This window comes from Ursus arctos, unplaced genomic scaffold, assembly GCF_023065955.2.
Source record: "Ursus arctos isolate Adak ecotype North America unplaced genomic scaffold, UrsArc2.0 scaffold_8, whole genome shotgun sequence".
NCBI classification, from domain to species: domain Eukaryota; kingdom Metazoa; phylum Chordata; class Mammalia; order Carnivora; family Ursidae; genus Ursus; species Ursus arctos.
This window is the reverse complement of record NW_026623100.1, coordinates 47,951,210-47,967,998: the sequence shown is the minus strand read 5'-3', so window position 1 is coordinate 47,967,998 and position 16,789 is coordinate 47,951,210. Positions and strand designations below refer to the sequence as shown.

The 16,789-nt window shown below is 46.9% G+C and overlaps 1 protein-coding gene across 8 annotated transcripts in view; it reads left to right on the top strand.

Annotated features, from left to right (window-relative positions):
- Positions 1–10,840: 10,840 nt before the first annotated feature.
- REEP1 (receptor accessory protein 1) overlaps positions 10,841–16,789 on the top strand; it is a 99,552-nt gene continuing 93,603 nt past the window's right edge. For all 8 annotated transcript variants that reach the window (XM_048222802.2, XM_048222805.2, XM_057309274.1 and 5 more), the window contains exon 1: positions 10,841–10,917. In XM_048222802.2, coding sequence (XP_048078759.1) covers positions 10,886–10,917 — 32 coding nt within the window. In that variant the 5' untranslated portion in view covers positions 10,841–10,885. The remainder of the gene's footprint in view (positions 10,918–16,789) is intronic.

Genomic DNA, 16,789 nt, shown 5'->3' with positions numbered 1-16,789 from the left:
TACGAAATACGTACTGTTATTGTTATTATCCCCATTTTACATGTGGGGAGACAGAGGCATAGAAAGGTAAAACAGTTTGCCCAAGGTCACGACATATCTAGTAACTGGCAGAGCCAGGGTTCCATCCAGGCACTATGGCTCCAGGGGTCAGACTCTTAACCTCTCTGCTACACTAACCTTCCCAAGAAGTTCTTGGTCTCTACCATGGGAGGTCCTTCATAAGGTGGCCTGGAAATATCAGCCAGTCACCTGAAGAAAAGAAGTATTGCCTAAAATAAAGCTTTACAGCCTAAAGATAGATGTCTGAAGAGCCATATACCAGGAAACAGAAGAAACTTCCCCTACCAGCCCACGTGTGGGGGTTGGGCCAGGATGAGGGCCAAGAGCCCCTCGTCTCAATCTCTTGCCTTTCCCTGCTAAGCCTTGCCAAAGGGCAACATGCCAGCTCTGCCTTCAACAGATAGTACAGTGTCGTCCCCCATCAACCCCTTTCTGCTGTTTGAATCCTGTTGGCTCCTGGGGAGGGGCCCTGTCTGACTCAGTAACAGTTAGAGGCATCTGGGATGTGACAGGGGAAAGACTATCCTACTGCTTTGAATCTTTTTGGAAACAGGTGGGGTATAAATTATAAATGAACACATGTGCTAGTCCTATGAGGGAATAGGGAACAGCCAAAGAAAACTTAAAACCTGGGGCACCTGGGTGACTCAGTCAGTTACACCTCTGCCTTGATTCGGGTCATGATCCTGGGATTCTGGGATCCAGCCTCACGTCGGGCACCCTGCTCAGCAAGGGGTCTGCTTGTCCCTCTCCCTCTGCCCCTCCCCACCACTCATGCTCTGTCTCTCAAATAAATAAAATCTTTTTTTAAAAAACAAAGAAAAGAAAATGTAAAACTCTATACAAGTTTCCAGTGTATCCATCTCAGATTCTGTGACACTCGAGGAATAGGACAGAGCAGTGGCTCTTGGACTTTTGAATTTCAAACACCAGTGAGGCTTAAAAAAAAACAGCAACCAAAAACCCAAACATAAGTTTGGTAGCTTTTTACTTTGCCAAGAAAGACATTAATAAAGCAACAATCTCTAATTGCTATCACCATTATGTCATAAAATAAAGGACCTACTAATAACCCCAAAGGTAGAAAGGATGATCTCAGAATAGGAGATGGTCTTTTAAATGGGTTACGTTAGCTATATGAAAAATTCACTACATTCTCCTGATTTTTCTTTTTTTTTTTAAAGATTTTATTTATTTATTTGACAGAGATAGAGACAGCCAGCGAGAGAGGGAACACAAGCAGGGGGACTGGGAGAGGAAGAAGCAGGTTCATAGCGGAGGAGCCTGATGTGGGGCTCGATCCCATAATGCTGGGATCACGCCCTGAGCCGAAGGCAGACGCTTAACCACTGTGCCACCCAGGTGCCCCTGATTTTTCTTAATGTAAACGCTATCACTGCCACGTGCTTGTTCTCAGGATCTACTAGTGAAGTAGAAAGTCCCTGGTCTGAAGAAATCAGAGAGATAGGTTCAAATCCCAACTCTGTTACTCTACCTGGAGCTTTACATGGCATTCTGGTTAGCTATATATTGCTGTGTAACAAACAACCCCAAAACTTAGTGGCAGAAAACAATCACCATTTCATTACACTTATATATTCTGTGAGTCAGGAATTTAGACAGGGCACAAGATGGCTTACCTCTACTCCAATATATACAGAAACTCAGCTGGGAAGACTCAAATGGATGGGGTGATCTAATAACTAGGGGCAAGAATCATCTGGAGGCTTCTTTGCTCACATCTCTGGTGACTGGGCTGGGATAGCTTGAAGGACTGCCTGCTGGAGTGCCTACATGTGGCCACTTCATGTGACTTGGGCTTCCTCACAGCATGGTGGCCTCAGGGTAGTACACTTCTTTTATGAGCCCCATAGCTCAGTGCCCCAAGAATGAGTAGTAGGTAAGGGGAAAACTACATGGACTTTTATGACCTGGCCTTAGAAGTCAAATGATGTCACTTCCTCTGTAAAATATTGGTCAAATCATTCACATCCTCACCCAGATCCAAGAGGATGGGACACAGACCCCACTTCTTGAGGTAGACATGCCAAAGAATTTGTAACCATTTTTGTAACCACCTCATGGAGGTTATTGCATTTAATTTTCACAACAAGTTATGTATCATTATCCCCATTTTATAGATGAAAAAAATGAGGATCAGAAGGGCCAAGAAACTCATCCCAAACTAGTAAAGTACTGAGATAATACCTGACTGCCTGACCTTTCTTGTGTTCATGGCCTCTCAACCTGAACCTTTAGCCAATAGGCCACACTCTGTCACCTAGCTGGTGAAGGAGCTGCAGATGTCCAAGGTCAGGGACCTGCCTTCCAACTTGACTGATCTATTCCCATAAATTGGCTTCTCAGGCTCCCAGCTCTTGGGCTTCAATGCTGCACTTGGGGTTTGGTGTTGGGTTTTGCTTCTATGAGTCTTAACTATTGGTTTGCCTTCAAGGATTTTGCCCTGACTTGTCCCTCTGTCTTCAGCAGGTTGGTGCAAGGGATTGACCCACTTGGCTGGCACCTGGGTCTATGCTGGCCTGGCCTGTGGCCAGGGGATTTGAATAATTTGAGACATTCAACAGCCATGACACAGGTATGATGAAAGTTAGCAGAGACTGCTGGACCATTCTTCACAGAGGTCCCTTAGGAGATGGGCTGGCCTGGGACTCAGGGCCTTATAGTCAGGGTAATAATTTACTTCTCAGGACTCTAACTTGCAAGTGCCAGAAGCCCACTCTATGCCCAAAGTGAGATGTGAGGTAAGGATGCTTTCATAACATGTGAAGGGCAGGCATATAGCTGGACTCAGAGCTCTAGAAACAAGGTTTTAAATGATGCAGGCATTTCTTCCTTACTCTTGTTTCTTTTCTTTTTCTTTTTTTCTTTTTAGATTTTATTTATTTACTAGAGAGAGAGCAAGAAAGAGCACAAGCAGGGTGAAGGGCAGAAGGAGGAGCAGACTCCCCACTGAGCAGGGACCCTGATGCAGAACTTGATTCCAGGACTCTGGAATCATGACCAGAGCAGAAGGCAGACACTTAACTGCCTGAGTCACCCAGGCGCCCCTTACTCTTGTTTCTATATGACAGCTTAAAGTTCTCCTAATTCTGATGGTCTTCCATGCAAATAGAAAAATGAGAAGAGCATCTTCTGATGCATTCTTCATCAGAGCGGGATCATTGCATTTCCCTTATTCCAGCTTGAAAAATCTCAAGGAAGTGTTTTAATTGGCCTGAGTCAGGTATCCACCTCTGGACCAATCAACTATAAACAGGGAGGAGGTATCAACAGCCCAGAGTTGACCTCTTGGACTCTACCTTCCCTTATCTGAGTATTTCTCCATGAGTCAGACAGCCACCCTACGTGTTGTGTACTTCAGTATGATATGACCAAAATCCATGGGTGTTCTTAGGCAGAAACCCCTGACCTTGGCTTGTAATATCAGGCTGAGCACAAAAGAAATGTTGACCATTTCTCAATTCATACTGCAGTCATCTTCTTGGTGTCCAGGGCTCCTGGATACAACCTCAGAACAGTGTGAACGGAATATGAATGGAGTTAGTGGCCCTAGGATCTACACCTTACATGGACCTCTGTTCTACTCAGTCATCTCAGCAGGAATCCATTAATAGAATGGAGAAAAAGTCCCACAGTGTGTTTGGTGTGGTAGACACAGCTCCATCTATTGGCTGTTTTGAGATATTCCCACTTTCTAATCCACTAGGCAGAGACTCCAAATTGTCTGCTCACTTAGTTCCAAAGTGAGAGGAACTTGTTGCCCACATTCACAAGGCTGACCTGTAAGCAACTGTTTTGTTGTTGTGGCTGCCTCATTCTCTGAGCTCAGTATTAAGGAGGGTTCTATGGAAGATGGTGCTGAACTTGCTACAGTCTCCAGGGCTCAGGTGGGTCCAGAGTTGCCCTGTTAGAGCCTGGAGACAAAGGCTCTGAGGGTACTGAGGGCACATTCAAGACTAAGTTCTTTATATAATCAGTCAGGATACTGAGAAGATGAGATGTTGCTCAAGCAGACCAGGTGGATTTCAGGGATGTCTCAACCAGGGCTAGGGCTCCGGATTAAGTTTGTTCCACCTTTCCTTTCCCCACCACACCCCTAGGATTGATTGCCCCTGTGGTCAGTGCCTTGATGTGGGTCTTTCTAGGTATAGTTAAGAATTCAGTGAGTAGCTGAGACCATTGTTGGAAAACATTGACCATCTCCTTTGGCACCACTTCCTTTTTATTATATCTTTCTTCCATTCCTTTTTCTCTCTTCCTTCCTTTCTTCCTTTCCTTTCTCCTTCCTTCCTTCCTTCCTTCCTTCCTTCCTTCCTTCCTTCCTTCCTTCCTTCCTTCCTTCCTTCTTTCCTTCTTTCTTGTTCTTCTTTTTTTTATGCTCACCCAAACCATTTAATTTCCCCTGTTCTCCCTTCCTCCTTTCCCTCCTAACCTCTTTCCTTCCTTTCTTCTGTCTAAAGCTGTCAGTAGCCCTTAAAGAAGTTACTTTGATGTAACTTCTTAGCTGTTTTCTGAACCTGGAGGTATGAATTGGCAGACAGAGTGAGATTATTTCAAGGAAGTTTCAGAATTGCCATTGGGTGAGGAACTTGACAGGAGCTAAGCTATGTAACACATGGATGAGTCAAATGCTTTAGAGTGGGCTCCAGGACAGGCTGGAGGCTGGGAGGCTGGCAATAATAAAACTTCTTTCAGGAAGGCAGGGAGAGTTTTTAGAACATGAATTATTAAGACTGCCATAATGTGGAGTAGGGCACCTGACTGTTACAGCTGAGGTCTTTGGCAGTGTGCTGACGTCTGTCCTGGGCTTTGTTGTCTCAGCATTGCATCAGAGATTTGGATGTAGTTATAGATGGTGATTGTTGGAGTTTTACTTGTGTTCCCCCGAAAGATGTTTTGAAGTTCTAACTCTCGGTTCCTAAGAATGTGACCTGATTTGAAAATAGGGTCTTTGCAGATATAATTAATTAAGTTAAAATGAGGTCATACTAGATCAGGGTAAACCCTAAATTCAACAACTGGTTTCCTTATAAGAAGTCCATGTGAAGGCAAACAGACAGTCATAAAGGGAAGGTGATCACATGAAGATAGAGGCAGAAATTAGAATGATGCAGTGATAAGACATGGAATACCAAAGACTGTCAGCCACCATCGGGAGCTAAGAAGAGGTAAGGGAGGACTGTACCCTGGAGTTTTCAGAAGGTATATGGCCTTGCAAACATCCTGGTTTTGGACTTCCAGCTTCCATAACTGTGAGAGAGTAAACTTTTGTTGTTTCAAGCCATCTAGTCTATGGTGATTTTTTTATGGTAGCTCAAGCAAACTCATACAGTGATCTTATCAATCTCATAGATAAGACACTGTTGGTTACCCACCCAACTGCCAGTTCATCATTCTTTCTGCCTATCCCAACCCCAGTTTTGTTCAATGTCAGATAGCAAGGTGCTCAAGAAAGATGGCCAAGCTCTTGAGAAAAAAATCATGAATTAGTCAGAACAGAGTACATTCGTTCCCCTTTTGCCAGGGATTGGATAGAGAGACCATTTGGCCCTCTTGTGGCCTCTGAAATGTAAGGGGAATTCAGGGTTGGTGTAGGGAGGGTGGCTTCTGGGAAATATTTCCTTCTTATTAAAATATGAGAGGCTTCTGCACTTTCCTTCTTGCCTTTGGACATGTTTGCATGAAAGCATATTACTTGATGCTGTTGCAGCCCTCTCCTAGCCACGAGAGAAAGGCCAAGTATATTGCAGAGAGGCTGACCTAAGGCTCTGATGTCACTGAGCTGTTAAACCCCCAACCTCTGCTGTACTTCTTGTTATGTGAGAAAAATGAACTCCTATTGTTTGCTTGGGTGATCTACTTATAGCTGAAAACAATCTAATAGATACACAAGGAATAATAGTTAGTACCACTGATAACAGGAGTAAAAGTAATTTGATTTTACTGGAACACTTGCCCCAAATAAAAAAGACAAAATAGAACAGAGATAAATATAAAGTTTCTGCATTAGAGATAAAGATCAACTGCTGTATTAGCATAAAATAAAAATGAATATATAAATTAAAAATTATGTTTGTCAAAAATACAACAGATAGATTTAAAGGCAACTGGAGAAGTGGGAAAATTCCGGCATACATGAGGTTGGTATGCTGGTACAAAGAACTTTTGCAAACCAGTAAGAAAATGGCAAAATCACTCCAATAGGAAAATGGTAAGGAATAAGAAAAGGCAATTCTCAAAAGAAGAAACATAAATAGCTGCTAACAGATAAAATTCAATCTCACTATCCACAGTAGGGAACGCAAATTACATACAATTAAACATGCAGGGGCATATTGGCATATTCAGGCCTGAAATTTTTGGAGCTGGGTCCTCAAAGCTGTATACATGCAAAATTAAGCATGAATGTGAATTATAAATAAAGCTACCATGAACAAGTCTTTATATGGACATGTGTACGCATACTCTTGGCTGAATAAAAAGTGGAATTTCTGAGTCATATATAAAGTATATGTTTAACTTCAAAAGAAACTGCCAAACCATTTTGGAAAAACCATTTTACATTCTCACTGGCACTGCATGAAAGTTCTAGTTGCTCCTCATCGTCATCAGAACTGGGTAAGGTCAGTCTTTAATTTTAGCCATTGTTGTAGAGGGGTAGTGGTATCTTATTGTGGTTTCAAGTTGTGTTTCCCTAATGATGTTGAGCATTTTCTCATGTCTTTTTTTCCCCTTTTTCTGTCATTTGTATATTTTCTTTGGTGAAACGTCTGTTCAAATATTATATATTTTAAGATCTTGGCTAATTCCATCATTTCTGTCATTTCTTGGTCTGTTTCTATCGATCTTTTTTCTCCTGCTTATGAGTCATGTTCTTTTTCTTTTTCTTTTTCTTTTTTTTTTTTTTTTTAAGATTTTATTTATTTATTTGAGATAGAGAGAGAGCACAAGTCAGGGGTGGGGCAGAGGGAGAGGGAGAAGCAGACTCCCAGATGAGCAGGGAGCCTGACTGGGGCAGGGGGTGAGGGGGGTTCTGGATCCCAGGACCCCAAAATCATGACCTGAGCTGAAGGCAGACACTTAACCAACTGAACCACCCAAGCACCCTAATCATGTTCTTTTCATGCCTGATCATTTTTGTTCGCATGTTGGACATTATACATTTTATAGTACTGAGTATTGGATTTTCTGTTTTTCTTTGAACAGTGCTGAACTGTTTGTTTGTTTGTTTGTTTTTCTGAGCACATTTAAGTTACTTGGGATAAATTTGGTCTTTTTGGCTCTTGCTTTTAAGCTGTGTTAAGGAAAGTCCAGCTCAGTTTTGAGTCTAGAGCTAATTTCCCCCCAATACGAAGTCCCCTCTTGAGAGCTCTAGCCAATGCTTCATACATTAAGAGGTCTCTCCATTTTGGCTTGTGTGAAGATAAAATATTCCCAGTTCTGTGGGAGCTCCAGGAATTGTTTGGCACACTGCTTTTTGGTGGTTCTTCCCTGGCCTCCTGCAATTTCACCCATGCATATTCTGAACAGTATTCAGCTAACGACTTGAGGGGCTCCCTGTGCAGATCTCTGGATCTCTCTCTCTCTCTCTCTCTGCAGCTCCCTCCTCTCTGATCCTCTGCTCCCCAAATTCTAGCTGCTACAGCCTTCCTGGACTCCGATCTCCATCTTTTGAACTCTTTGAGATTGCTGGGCTCTGTTTGGGCTCCCCCTCGTGCAGTAATACCCGGAAACTGCATTGAGACACCAAACAACAGAAACAATTGCAGGACTCACATAAGTTAGTTTCCCTCTTCATAGCTGTCACAATCCCGGGCTGCCTGTTGTCCAATGCTTACAAACAGTTGCTCGGTATATTTTTTTTTCTAGTTTTCCAGTTGTTTACACTATTAGGACCACTCCCATGGCAGTTAATGGCTTCATGGATGAGAGTGGAGACTCTTTTTCTTATCTTCAACTTAGAAATCCTGGGGGAGAACTTTGGCCCAGCTTATGTTCAGTGATCACCCATGAACCAATCAAAGTAGTAAGGACATGTGAGAAAATGACGTTTTTTTAAGACTGGAGTGTGGGAAGAATCATTCTCCAATACAAAATGGAGAGGTCTTCTCAGAAGAAAGCAGAAGGGTGTGGGGCAAAAACAGAGAATAAGCATCCATCACAACAGCAGTTCATGTGAAAAAGAACATAAAGTGAGACCATTGATAAGGCTGTAAGAGTTCTGTTGTTGAGAAGGCTGTGTCCATTCCCTGGCCTCGTGTTTTCCAGGGTCAAGGAAAACTGGAGGGGGTCTAGGGTGGAGAGATGTAAGATGTGTAACAGTTGCCCTGAGATAAAATGAAGTAAAGATGCAACTTTCTTCTCTCTCTAATCTTTCCCCTCCTCTGCCTGTTGAAATTTGCTGCGTGGTATGTTTTTTCACAAACATTAACTGAATTCTGGGGTTTGTCCCATTACTTTTCTGGTCTTCTTCAGACAACAGAGAGACCTTTAGATAGTTTAATCCCGTGAATGGTCTCATTTCATGAATTAAACTATGCAGTTCTGTGTAATAGTAAAATTACATTTATACGAGAATTCCATTTATAGGAATAGAGGACATGCTTCAGGAGAGAAACAGTATGTGGAGAGATTCTTCTGTTTTTTCACTAAAAGGATATCTTTGAACCATAATATTCCACTCCCCAAGATAGCTAACAGCATATTCTGACCTCTCCGCAGAGTGGGGGTAGGAGACAAAGGGCCTGGATGGAGGGGAGGGGAGGTCTCCCGAAGGTCCCATTTACTTGGTACTGTCCTGATCTACCTAGTAGTATTCCAGGCTTTTTCTCATGGGGTATTGTTTTAACCGTGTTATCTTGGGTAAGGCATGGTGAGGCTAGACACAGATCAAGAGAGAGAAACCAGAAAGTTTTACAGTTTTGTTATACTCAAAGTTTCCTGGACAGAATACAGCATGCCATGCAGGACATAAACCCTGGAGTGGCTTATAAGGCAGAAGGAGAGAGGGGAACTGTGGTTTCTGCAGGAAGGAAAGAGCAAGGCAGGAGAAGCAGGGTTAGCATCGGCTTCTTTGAGTAATTTCAGTGGGCTCTAGGGCAAAGGAGCTGTCTCTGGTTGTCTGGTACCTGACCGTGGAGCGATTAGGCCTGAAGTGAGAGAGCCTGATGAGGAGGTGGTTGGGGGTGTGGACTTAATGGGCTGAGCAAGAAGGGGAACTGACCAGCTTCTATCCAGGGCCTTAAAACTGGGTCAAGACAATATTAAATAACAACAGCTAAACTAAGCTGAATTACAGGTATTTCATGGGTCCTTTGGAGACCCCGTGTCATAGATGTCTCGCCTCAGTCCCCTTATTGTGGGCAAGGCCTTTTCTATTTCTGCATCTCTGTCTCTGTCTCTCCCTCTCTCACACACACACACATTGCTAGTACATTTCCAGCCTCCTTCTGTCAAGGTCTGAGGTCTCCTTGCCTCTGCTAGGAAGCAAGCCACGTTGGGCAGGGCTCCTTTAAAGAAAGCTTCAAGCTAGCTCTCTCTGGTGCCTCTCACATCGGACACTGAATTATACATGACGTTAGCATCAGTAAAGGGGAATAGTGTTCTGGGAGAGCACCATGGAGGGGGGTGAGGAAGGCAGAGGCCGAACAGAGGAACAGCGGACAAAGGTTTTCCAAGCATAAGGGAATAATGTATCAGAACTTATATAATAAGGGCCTGGACCAGGGTGAGGAAAGTGAGGCATTCGCCTTAGGGGCAAAATTTAAGGGGGGTGCCATAAACTGCAGTTATCAAGATAAATAACATTTAATGCAATTTAAAAAATATGTAAGGACGTGTGTGTAGGATACACATTTTCCCTTTTGCTTAAGGTATCAAAATGGCTCAGCAGGGCACTGGTGCTATGCATAGCAGTTTCTAGCTTCTTCCTGGCCAGATTATACCCCTGAGCCAATTCCACACAGAAATGCTGGGGCAGCCCCCTAGGAAAGGCCTTCCTCAGGAAATAACCTTTTATCTGAGCCTTGAAGAAGGAGGTGAGGCATGGAGTGTATGAACAGGAGAGAGGAAACAGCACATATGTAAATCCAAAATGCCTCCGTTGAAAAGAACTAGATGGCTATTTGGGGAATGGTGGTGGCAATGAGTTTGCAGGCAGGGACCAGATTATGTAGAAACTCTTTAGTATTTTAACTAGGGAAGACACATGCCCAGATTTGTTTCTTATGCACATAATGCCTCGTGGGGGGACAGACCGGAGGGGTCAGGCCTGAATACAGGTAGGTCCGTGGAGGCTAGCCGCAGTGTCCAACTGAGGGACGACCACATCCCCAACCAGAACAGGTGTAGATAGATTCCCAAGGTCGAGGTCCAGGCCTTGGTTTCCCCACCGTTCACACCGAGGGTGGGGCGGCACCCGGGTCTCTGCCCTGCCAACTGGTCCACCTCAAGGTTCCATCTGAGCGGCGGGTGCACCGGGGCGCGCGGAGGCACCGCCCGAATTCAGCCGCGGGCTGGGGCGATCGGGTCGGGGCGGGTCCCGCGGGCGCCCGACCAGCTCACCGCCCAATCGCCGCGGGCCCGCCGAGCCCCGGGGGGCTGGGGCCGCCGCCGCCGCCGCCGCCGCCGGAACGTGCCGCGGCTGCGCTGACGCGCGAGCGCCGGGCAGGGCGGCGGGCGCGTTCAGTCTGGTGGCGGCGGCGGCCGTGCGCGGACGGACGTGTCCGGAGCGCCGCAGCCGCCCGCGCCGCCCGCAGCCGAGCCGCGCCGCGCTGCCCCGGCCGCGCCCGCCCGCGCGCCCGCCATGGTGTCATGGATCATCTCCAGGCTGGTGGTGTAAGTGGCCTTCCCCGCGCCCCTTCTTTCCCCTCCTTCTCCGCCCCTGCCCCCCGGGCTGCGCGCGCCCCTGCAGCGCCCGGCCCGGTTCGCTCCGGCTATTAATACCCCGCGGCCGCTAAATTTAGCAGGTACAGTAGCTGCCGAGGACGCCTGCGAGCGGGCGACACAGGACGCGGCGGCCGCCCTGCGGGGCCGGGCCCGGGCGCGGGGGACCGGCGGGCGGGGCGGCGAGGGCCGGGGCGCACGGGGGCTGCGCAGAGGGCTGCGACCCGCAGCGCCCCGGCCGCTTTGTTCCCCGGGTGGGTGGGATTTGCAGAGGCCCCTAATGGGCGCGCCGCGGGGACACGCGTCTGTCTCCTTTGGGAGAAACGCTGGCGGGGTCTCCCGTCGCTGCGCCGCGCCGCCACGCTTTTGTCAGGTGAAAATGACAGAGCCGAGACGAGCCTGAGGCGCTGCCTGGAGGGGTCAGCGCGGAGAAGGGTGGAGAGATGAAGGCGGGGCTTCTGATGGGATTGAAAGAATACTCCTTTTTAGGTTTCTCACATTGACAGCCCTAAAGGCAAGTAGGACATTAGCAGGACGTGTATGACTCTTGGGGTAGACGCCTCGCGGACCCCATGTCTGATTCCTTTGGCGGGGGGGTTGGAGGGAGAGAGAGGGGCGGGCATCTCCAGGAATTCACGGGAAATATCGAAGGGACAGAGAGACAGCCACTCGGGTGGTGGCAATGACACCTCCCAGGCCTTGTAGGAGAGCGCAGAGTCATCTGGGGTGAGGCCTGCGTGAAGTCATTGGGGGTGGGTGTGGGGGGCGTTTTTCTCTGTCAAGCCCCAGAGCTGAGTAGACATTTGAAGAGCTCCTTCCCTCGTGAATTTATTTCCCTTTGGAGATACACATGGCTGTTCCAGTCCCTCTCCTTCCCTAACCATTTTTTGCCTGAGTCAGGACAGATTTGCCACCTGCTCTGGGAGCCAGGGGAGTGAGGGTGGGAGGTGCACCTCAGGCTTTTTCTTTGTCTGGGAAAGAGGGGCTCCAGACTCTGGTTGATTGTGCACTATCACCCCCAGTGTTGTGAAACATCTTCCATCCCCTACCCTTCTTTACTGATTTTCAAAGAAGCAGCTAGAGGCAGCCTTCTGAAGTCATTCTCAGCATTGTATCCCCGCCACCATTCTGGGCTTTCTTCCCAAAGCCAGAGTGAATGTGCCTCTTGGCCCCCAAGTCATTCATTCCATGCAGGCCTCTCCACAGCTGTTGCGGACTGCTGGGGGTTTGTGCTGTACCTCGAGGTGGCATGTTAAATATTTAGAAGATTTCTGAGGGCAGAGCTGGCATGAATAATACAGGGAAGTGACTGGAACGCCTTGCCCCACCTCATGCCTGACCAAGGCCTGTCTTGCCTTCAGGATGGTGTTTTCTCTCCTGAACTAGTATGTGATTTTCGCATTTGGCAGTGGCTTCTGGGGGGCCCTCAGGGTGTGGCCAGAGACTCTCATTGCCCTGGCTGGAGAGCTCATTCTCTACAGGTCCTACTGGGTTGGGGCTGGCCCCCCGGAGCGTGAGGGCTTGTAGTCTGGGGGCCATGTGACCATCTTTAATTTTATTAGCACCGCCCCACCCCTGCCACTACACAAGGCAGCTGGGGGGTGGGGAGCAGTGGAAAAAAGAGGCATATATTTGGGAGGGGTCTCAGTGTTGCTGTTGCTTTTTAAGACCATGCTCCCCAGAAGTGAAGCTTCGGAGAACTTAAATGACGAGGAGAACTGCCCTTCAGGTCAGCCCAGGACCCTCTGCCCCAAGGGAGAATTTGTGGGATTTGAGGTTGTTATTTCCACTGTCAACTGACCAAAAGGTCAGAGATACCACCTATCCCCCGATCGCCGTCTGTATAGAAACCCAACATGTGTCAGTTGTCAGTTATTAAAAACCAATTTAATAAGCAGGACTGGTTTCACATAAATAATAACCTGCTCATTATAGGAAAATCAGAAGGTATAGATAAGTAGTTTGAAAATTGTCTACACTGTTGCCACACAGAGATAGTTAATGGTAATTTCGAGAGGTATATTCTTCAAGATGTTTTTTCTATGACTATAGGTACATACATTTATATTTCCAATTCAAGGAATTTATTGATTCAGCCCAAATTTCCATATACCTCATAGCAAGGAGTAGGAATACTGAATTTGGAGTCAGAAAACCCTTGGTTCAAATCCCAGTTCTGCCTCTTGCCAACACAATACGCAAGAGATCCTAGTTCAGGAGCTGGTTAACCTCATGTCGCAGTCACAAAGATTTCAAGAACACGTGATATGTAAATTGCAGAGCATCTTCCGTTCCTCCCCACCCCACACACATACCAGGTAACTGAGAGAGAGGGTGGGGGTAAGAGCTCTGGAAGGGGCTCTCAAACTTAATTTACTCCTGTGTTTTTCACACTGGCTGCCCTGAGAGCCATCCAGCCTCAGTGGATGGGCTCTGGGCTCCCAGCCCTGATCAATAGGAGTAACTCCCCCTTGGTTTGGTTTGTATATTTGGGGTCTAAATGAAAAATAATTTGGGAAATATATGGGTTTTAGCACTAATAAAAACCACTCAGCAGTTCTCCCCTCTCATCTTTAAAACTGCAGAGGGAATGTGCCTTGCCCAAGGACACAAGCTGGTGAAGAAAACAGGCTCTCGATTTTTGGTCCAATGCCCTTTCCACCTCTGCCCGTCCTTGATAGTTGTCCGAAATTGGTCTCTTTCAAGCTCTTAAGACCTCTGCTATGGCATCCTGTGATTTTGTCCACCAGTCCCATTTCCTATAAGAAACTTTTTCAAGGCTTTGTAAGCCTCCGTAACATCAAAGAACATTTAAGGGAGACCTATCCCTGTGTTCTGAGGATGGAGAGGGAGTGTCTTCCTTCCAACCACAGGCCTCAAGACAAACTGATGGGGTCCAGGCACAGCCAGATGGTGCTTGTAGATCTCTGTCTTGCCATTGGCTCTGAGTGTTTTTAGGACAGTAACCATGGCTTATTTCCCTCTCTGACCCTTCGCCTGCTCCCAAGCCTCTTTTTTGAAGTACCTGGCACGTTGAGTGCACTTAGTTAAGGCTGGTTACGTGGAAGGAGCTCAGAGGCCCCGGGGTAACCGGGGGAGCCAGCCAGTGTTATCCCCTGGGCATGAAGGTTAGTGGGCATGAGGACAGGCTTGCGCCCACTGGGCAAAACTCTTGGAGTGAGAACCAATTGGAGATGCTGCTTTTTTGCTAGTTGTCTTCCTACTAACTCCATTGGCTCAGCCTAGGAATAATTAAAGACGAAATATTCAGTATAGTGGTAAGGTTGGCTTTTTAGTACCTAGTTGATATCTGCATGGAACACAGGGACTCATTTATGACTGGCCTGCTTGCCTCCTTTACAAGACTTTGTTTTCTTTACAAATAACTCAAGTCTTAGGCACCAGTGAATTTTAAACTGGGGAGAGTATGTTTATGCGCCTGGAGGATCGCACGGAGGTTGTCATCTGCCTTCTTGGGAGAACGCACTGTCTTGAAGCATTTATTCCAAGGAGCAGGTGTTGCCTCATTGTCTTTGGACAGAATTTTGGCTCAGGCCCAGAATGTTGGCTAAATGAATCCAGAGCTTCCCTTTTGGTTATTAGACCAAAACTCCAGTTCACTGTGTGGGGAAAAGAGAGTTCTAATTTTAAAAATTCTAGTTCTAATTTTAGTTCTAAATGGCAATGGCAAGACAGAGATCTAATTTTAAAAATAAAAAAAATGCACATCTTTAAAAAATTTTTGAGTTTTTAGAGGGTCCAGTCTGATGTTTAAGACAGGATCTCAGTTTAATGGCTGCAGATCTGGCTATATCCCAAGACTGTGATTTGGAGCATGAAGTCTATTTGTGCCAGTCAAGGATGTACAAATAGAGAAGACTGGAAGGAATGTGAGTTGTCCTCAAGATATTCTCCAACCATTGCAGAACAAATGGAAATAAATGAAAAGGCCATATATCCTTAAACATGGGCTTGCCTTTCTTTGGGGCTTGCTTTTAAAAAGTGGAATGCAGAAAAATGATCCCATTAATTGGAGGTTTAGGTTGGTTGAGGATTTATTTCCTGGCACTCTGATATGGTATAGGGTAGGAGCTGGGTAAATCTTTCAGTTGAATCACGAGAGGGGAAATGTTGAGCTGGAAGTCAGAGGATTTGGGATCTAGTCCCAGCAGTTTGGGATGTCCAGTCCCAGCAGTGGGCTGACCCACCGTTGTAGTCCTAAGGGTACCTGCTCCCACCCTGGGGCCCTGCTCCTGGTCTGTGAGACAAGGTTGTTGACCAGCGTCATGTTGGAAGTCCTTCACATCCTTTCTGCTTCCTTGTAGGGTTTATGGACGATTCTCTGGGCTTCAAAGTGAGTTTCCCCTTCCCTTCTTGGCAACATAACCCATCCTACTTCCCTCCACTCAGCCACAGGGGTGGGCCTGTGATGCAGGCCTATCTGCACATTTCCCTGGGCACAGAGATTGGTCCAGAGGTGGGTCTGTGACCTAAACTGAGCCACCAGCTCTTTCCCCAGAGCTTGTTGATTTGGAGTTAAACAGCCTTGCCTATAGGATCCAGAGCTGGAAAGACGTGAAGGTGGGGCTGTTGGTGGCTACACCCCCTGGCACATAGAGAAGGCCTGTAGGCAAAAGGGGAGAATATGGCAACGCCGAGATAAACGGAGAGCAGATATTGGCTTGTGCACTTACCTCTCCTTAAGGATCACGTCTGTTTCTTTTCATGTGTAGTAGGTTCCAGTGCGTGAGTTAGGACCTGGCTGCTCAAAGAGTAGTCTGTACCAGCAGCATTGACATTTTGGGAGCTAGTTAGGAATCCCAGGTCCCACCAAGACCTAGAGAACCTGCACCGTAACGAGATACCCATGAAGCTCGGGGAGCGCTGAGTCAGGTATCATCACCTCCCTTGTGAAATGAAAAGAAAATTGGCTCGTCTGAGGTTCCTGTCATTGGCTGTAGAAACAGAATTCAACCCCAGTGAGCCATCTGTGCTGGACTGTGGCTCATCCTTCCTGGTTCTGCGAGGTCACAACCCTGACTTTTTATGAGTTCTGAATGGCGTCACTGGACTCCCCCAACTGAGTGCCCAACCACAGGCCTTTCACAGAGGCGCTGCCTAATTGCGATCTGTGTAAAATTTAGTTTTGCCCGACTTGGGGTTTAGACTGCCAAGACAATGCCTGGCAGACGTAATATGCTGAGCAGCTCATGCTGCTCGGAGGAGAGTGGGATACAGCCCACCTTGAGAAAGAGGCATGGTGAAACAGTCAGCTGATGCTGGGGACTTACAGTGCATTTTCAGGAACATGTAGGGACTTTTTCTCGTGAGCAGAAGAGGCCAAGAACCAGTGGTCCCCATGTGTCCCTCTTGAGGAAGTTGCAAGGATCCAGCAGGGTCTGTAACCTCTTCAGGGCAGGTCCTGTATGCTGTGGAATCCAGTTTTATCGGGGAGTCTTCTTGGCTCTGTCTTCAGAATATTCTCCCATCCAACTGACTCCTGCCCCCATCTGACTCTGCCACCATCATTTTCCAACCCCATTATTGCTCTCCTGGACCATTTCAAAACTCTCTTGTTTTCCCTGCTTCTACTCCTGTCCCTCCAATGATTTATTTCAAATAGAAGATAGGTCATAGCTCTCCCCTGCTGTTTAAAAATTGTCCAAAGGGGATACCTGGGTGGCTCAGTTGGTTAAGTGTCTGCCTTCGGCTCAGGTCATGATCCCCAAGGTCCTGGGATTGAGTCCCATGTAGGGTTCTGCTTCTCCCTCTACCTGCCGCTCCCCCTGCTTGTTCTCTCTCTTTCTCTCTCTCTCTGGCAAAA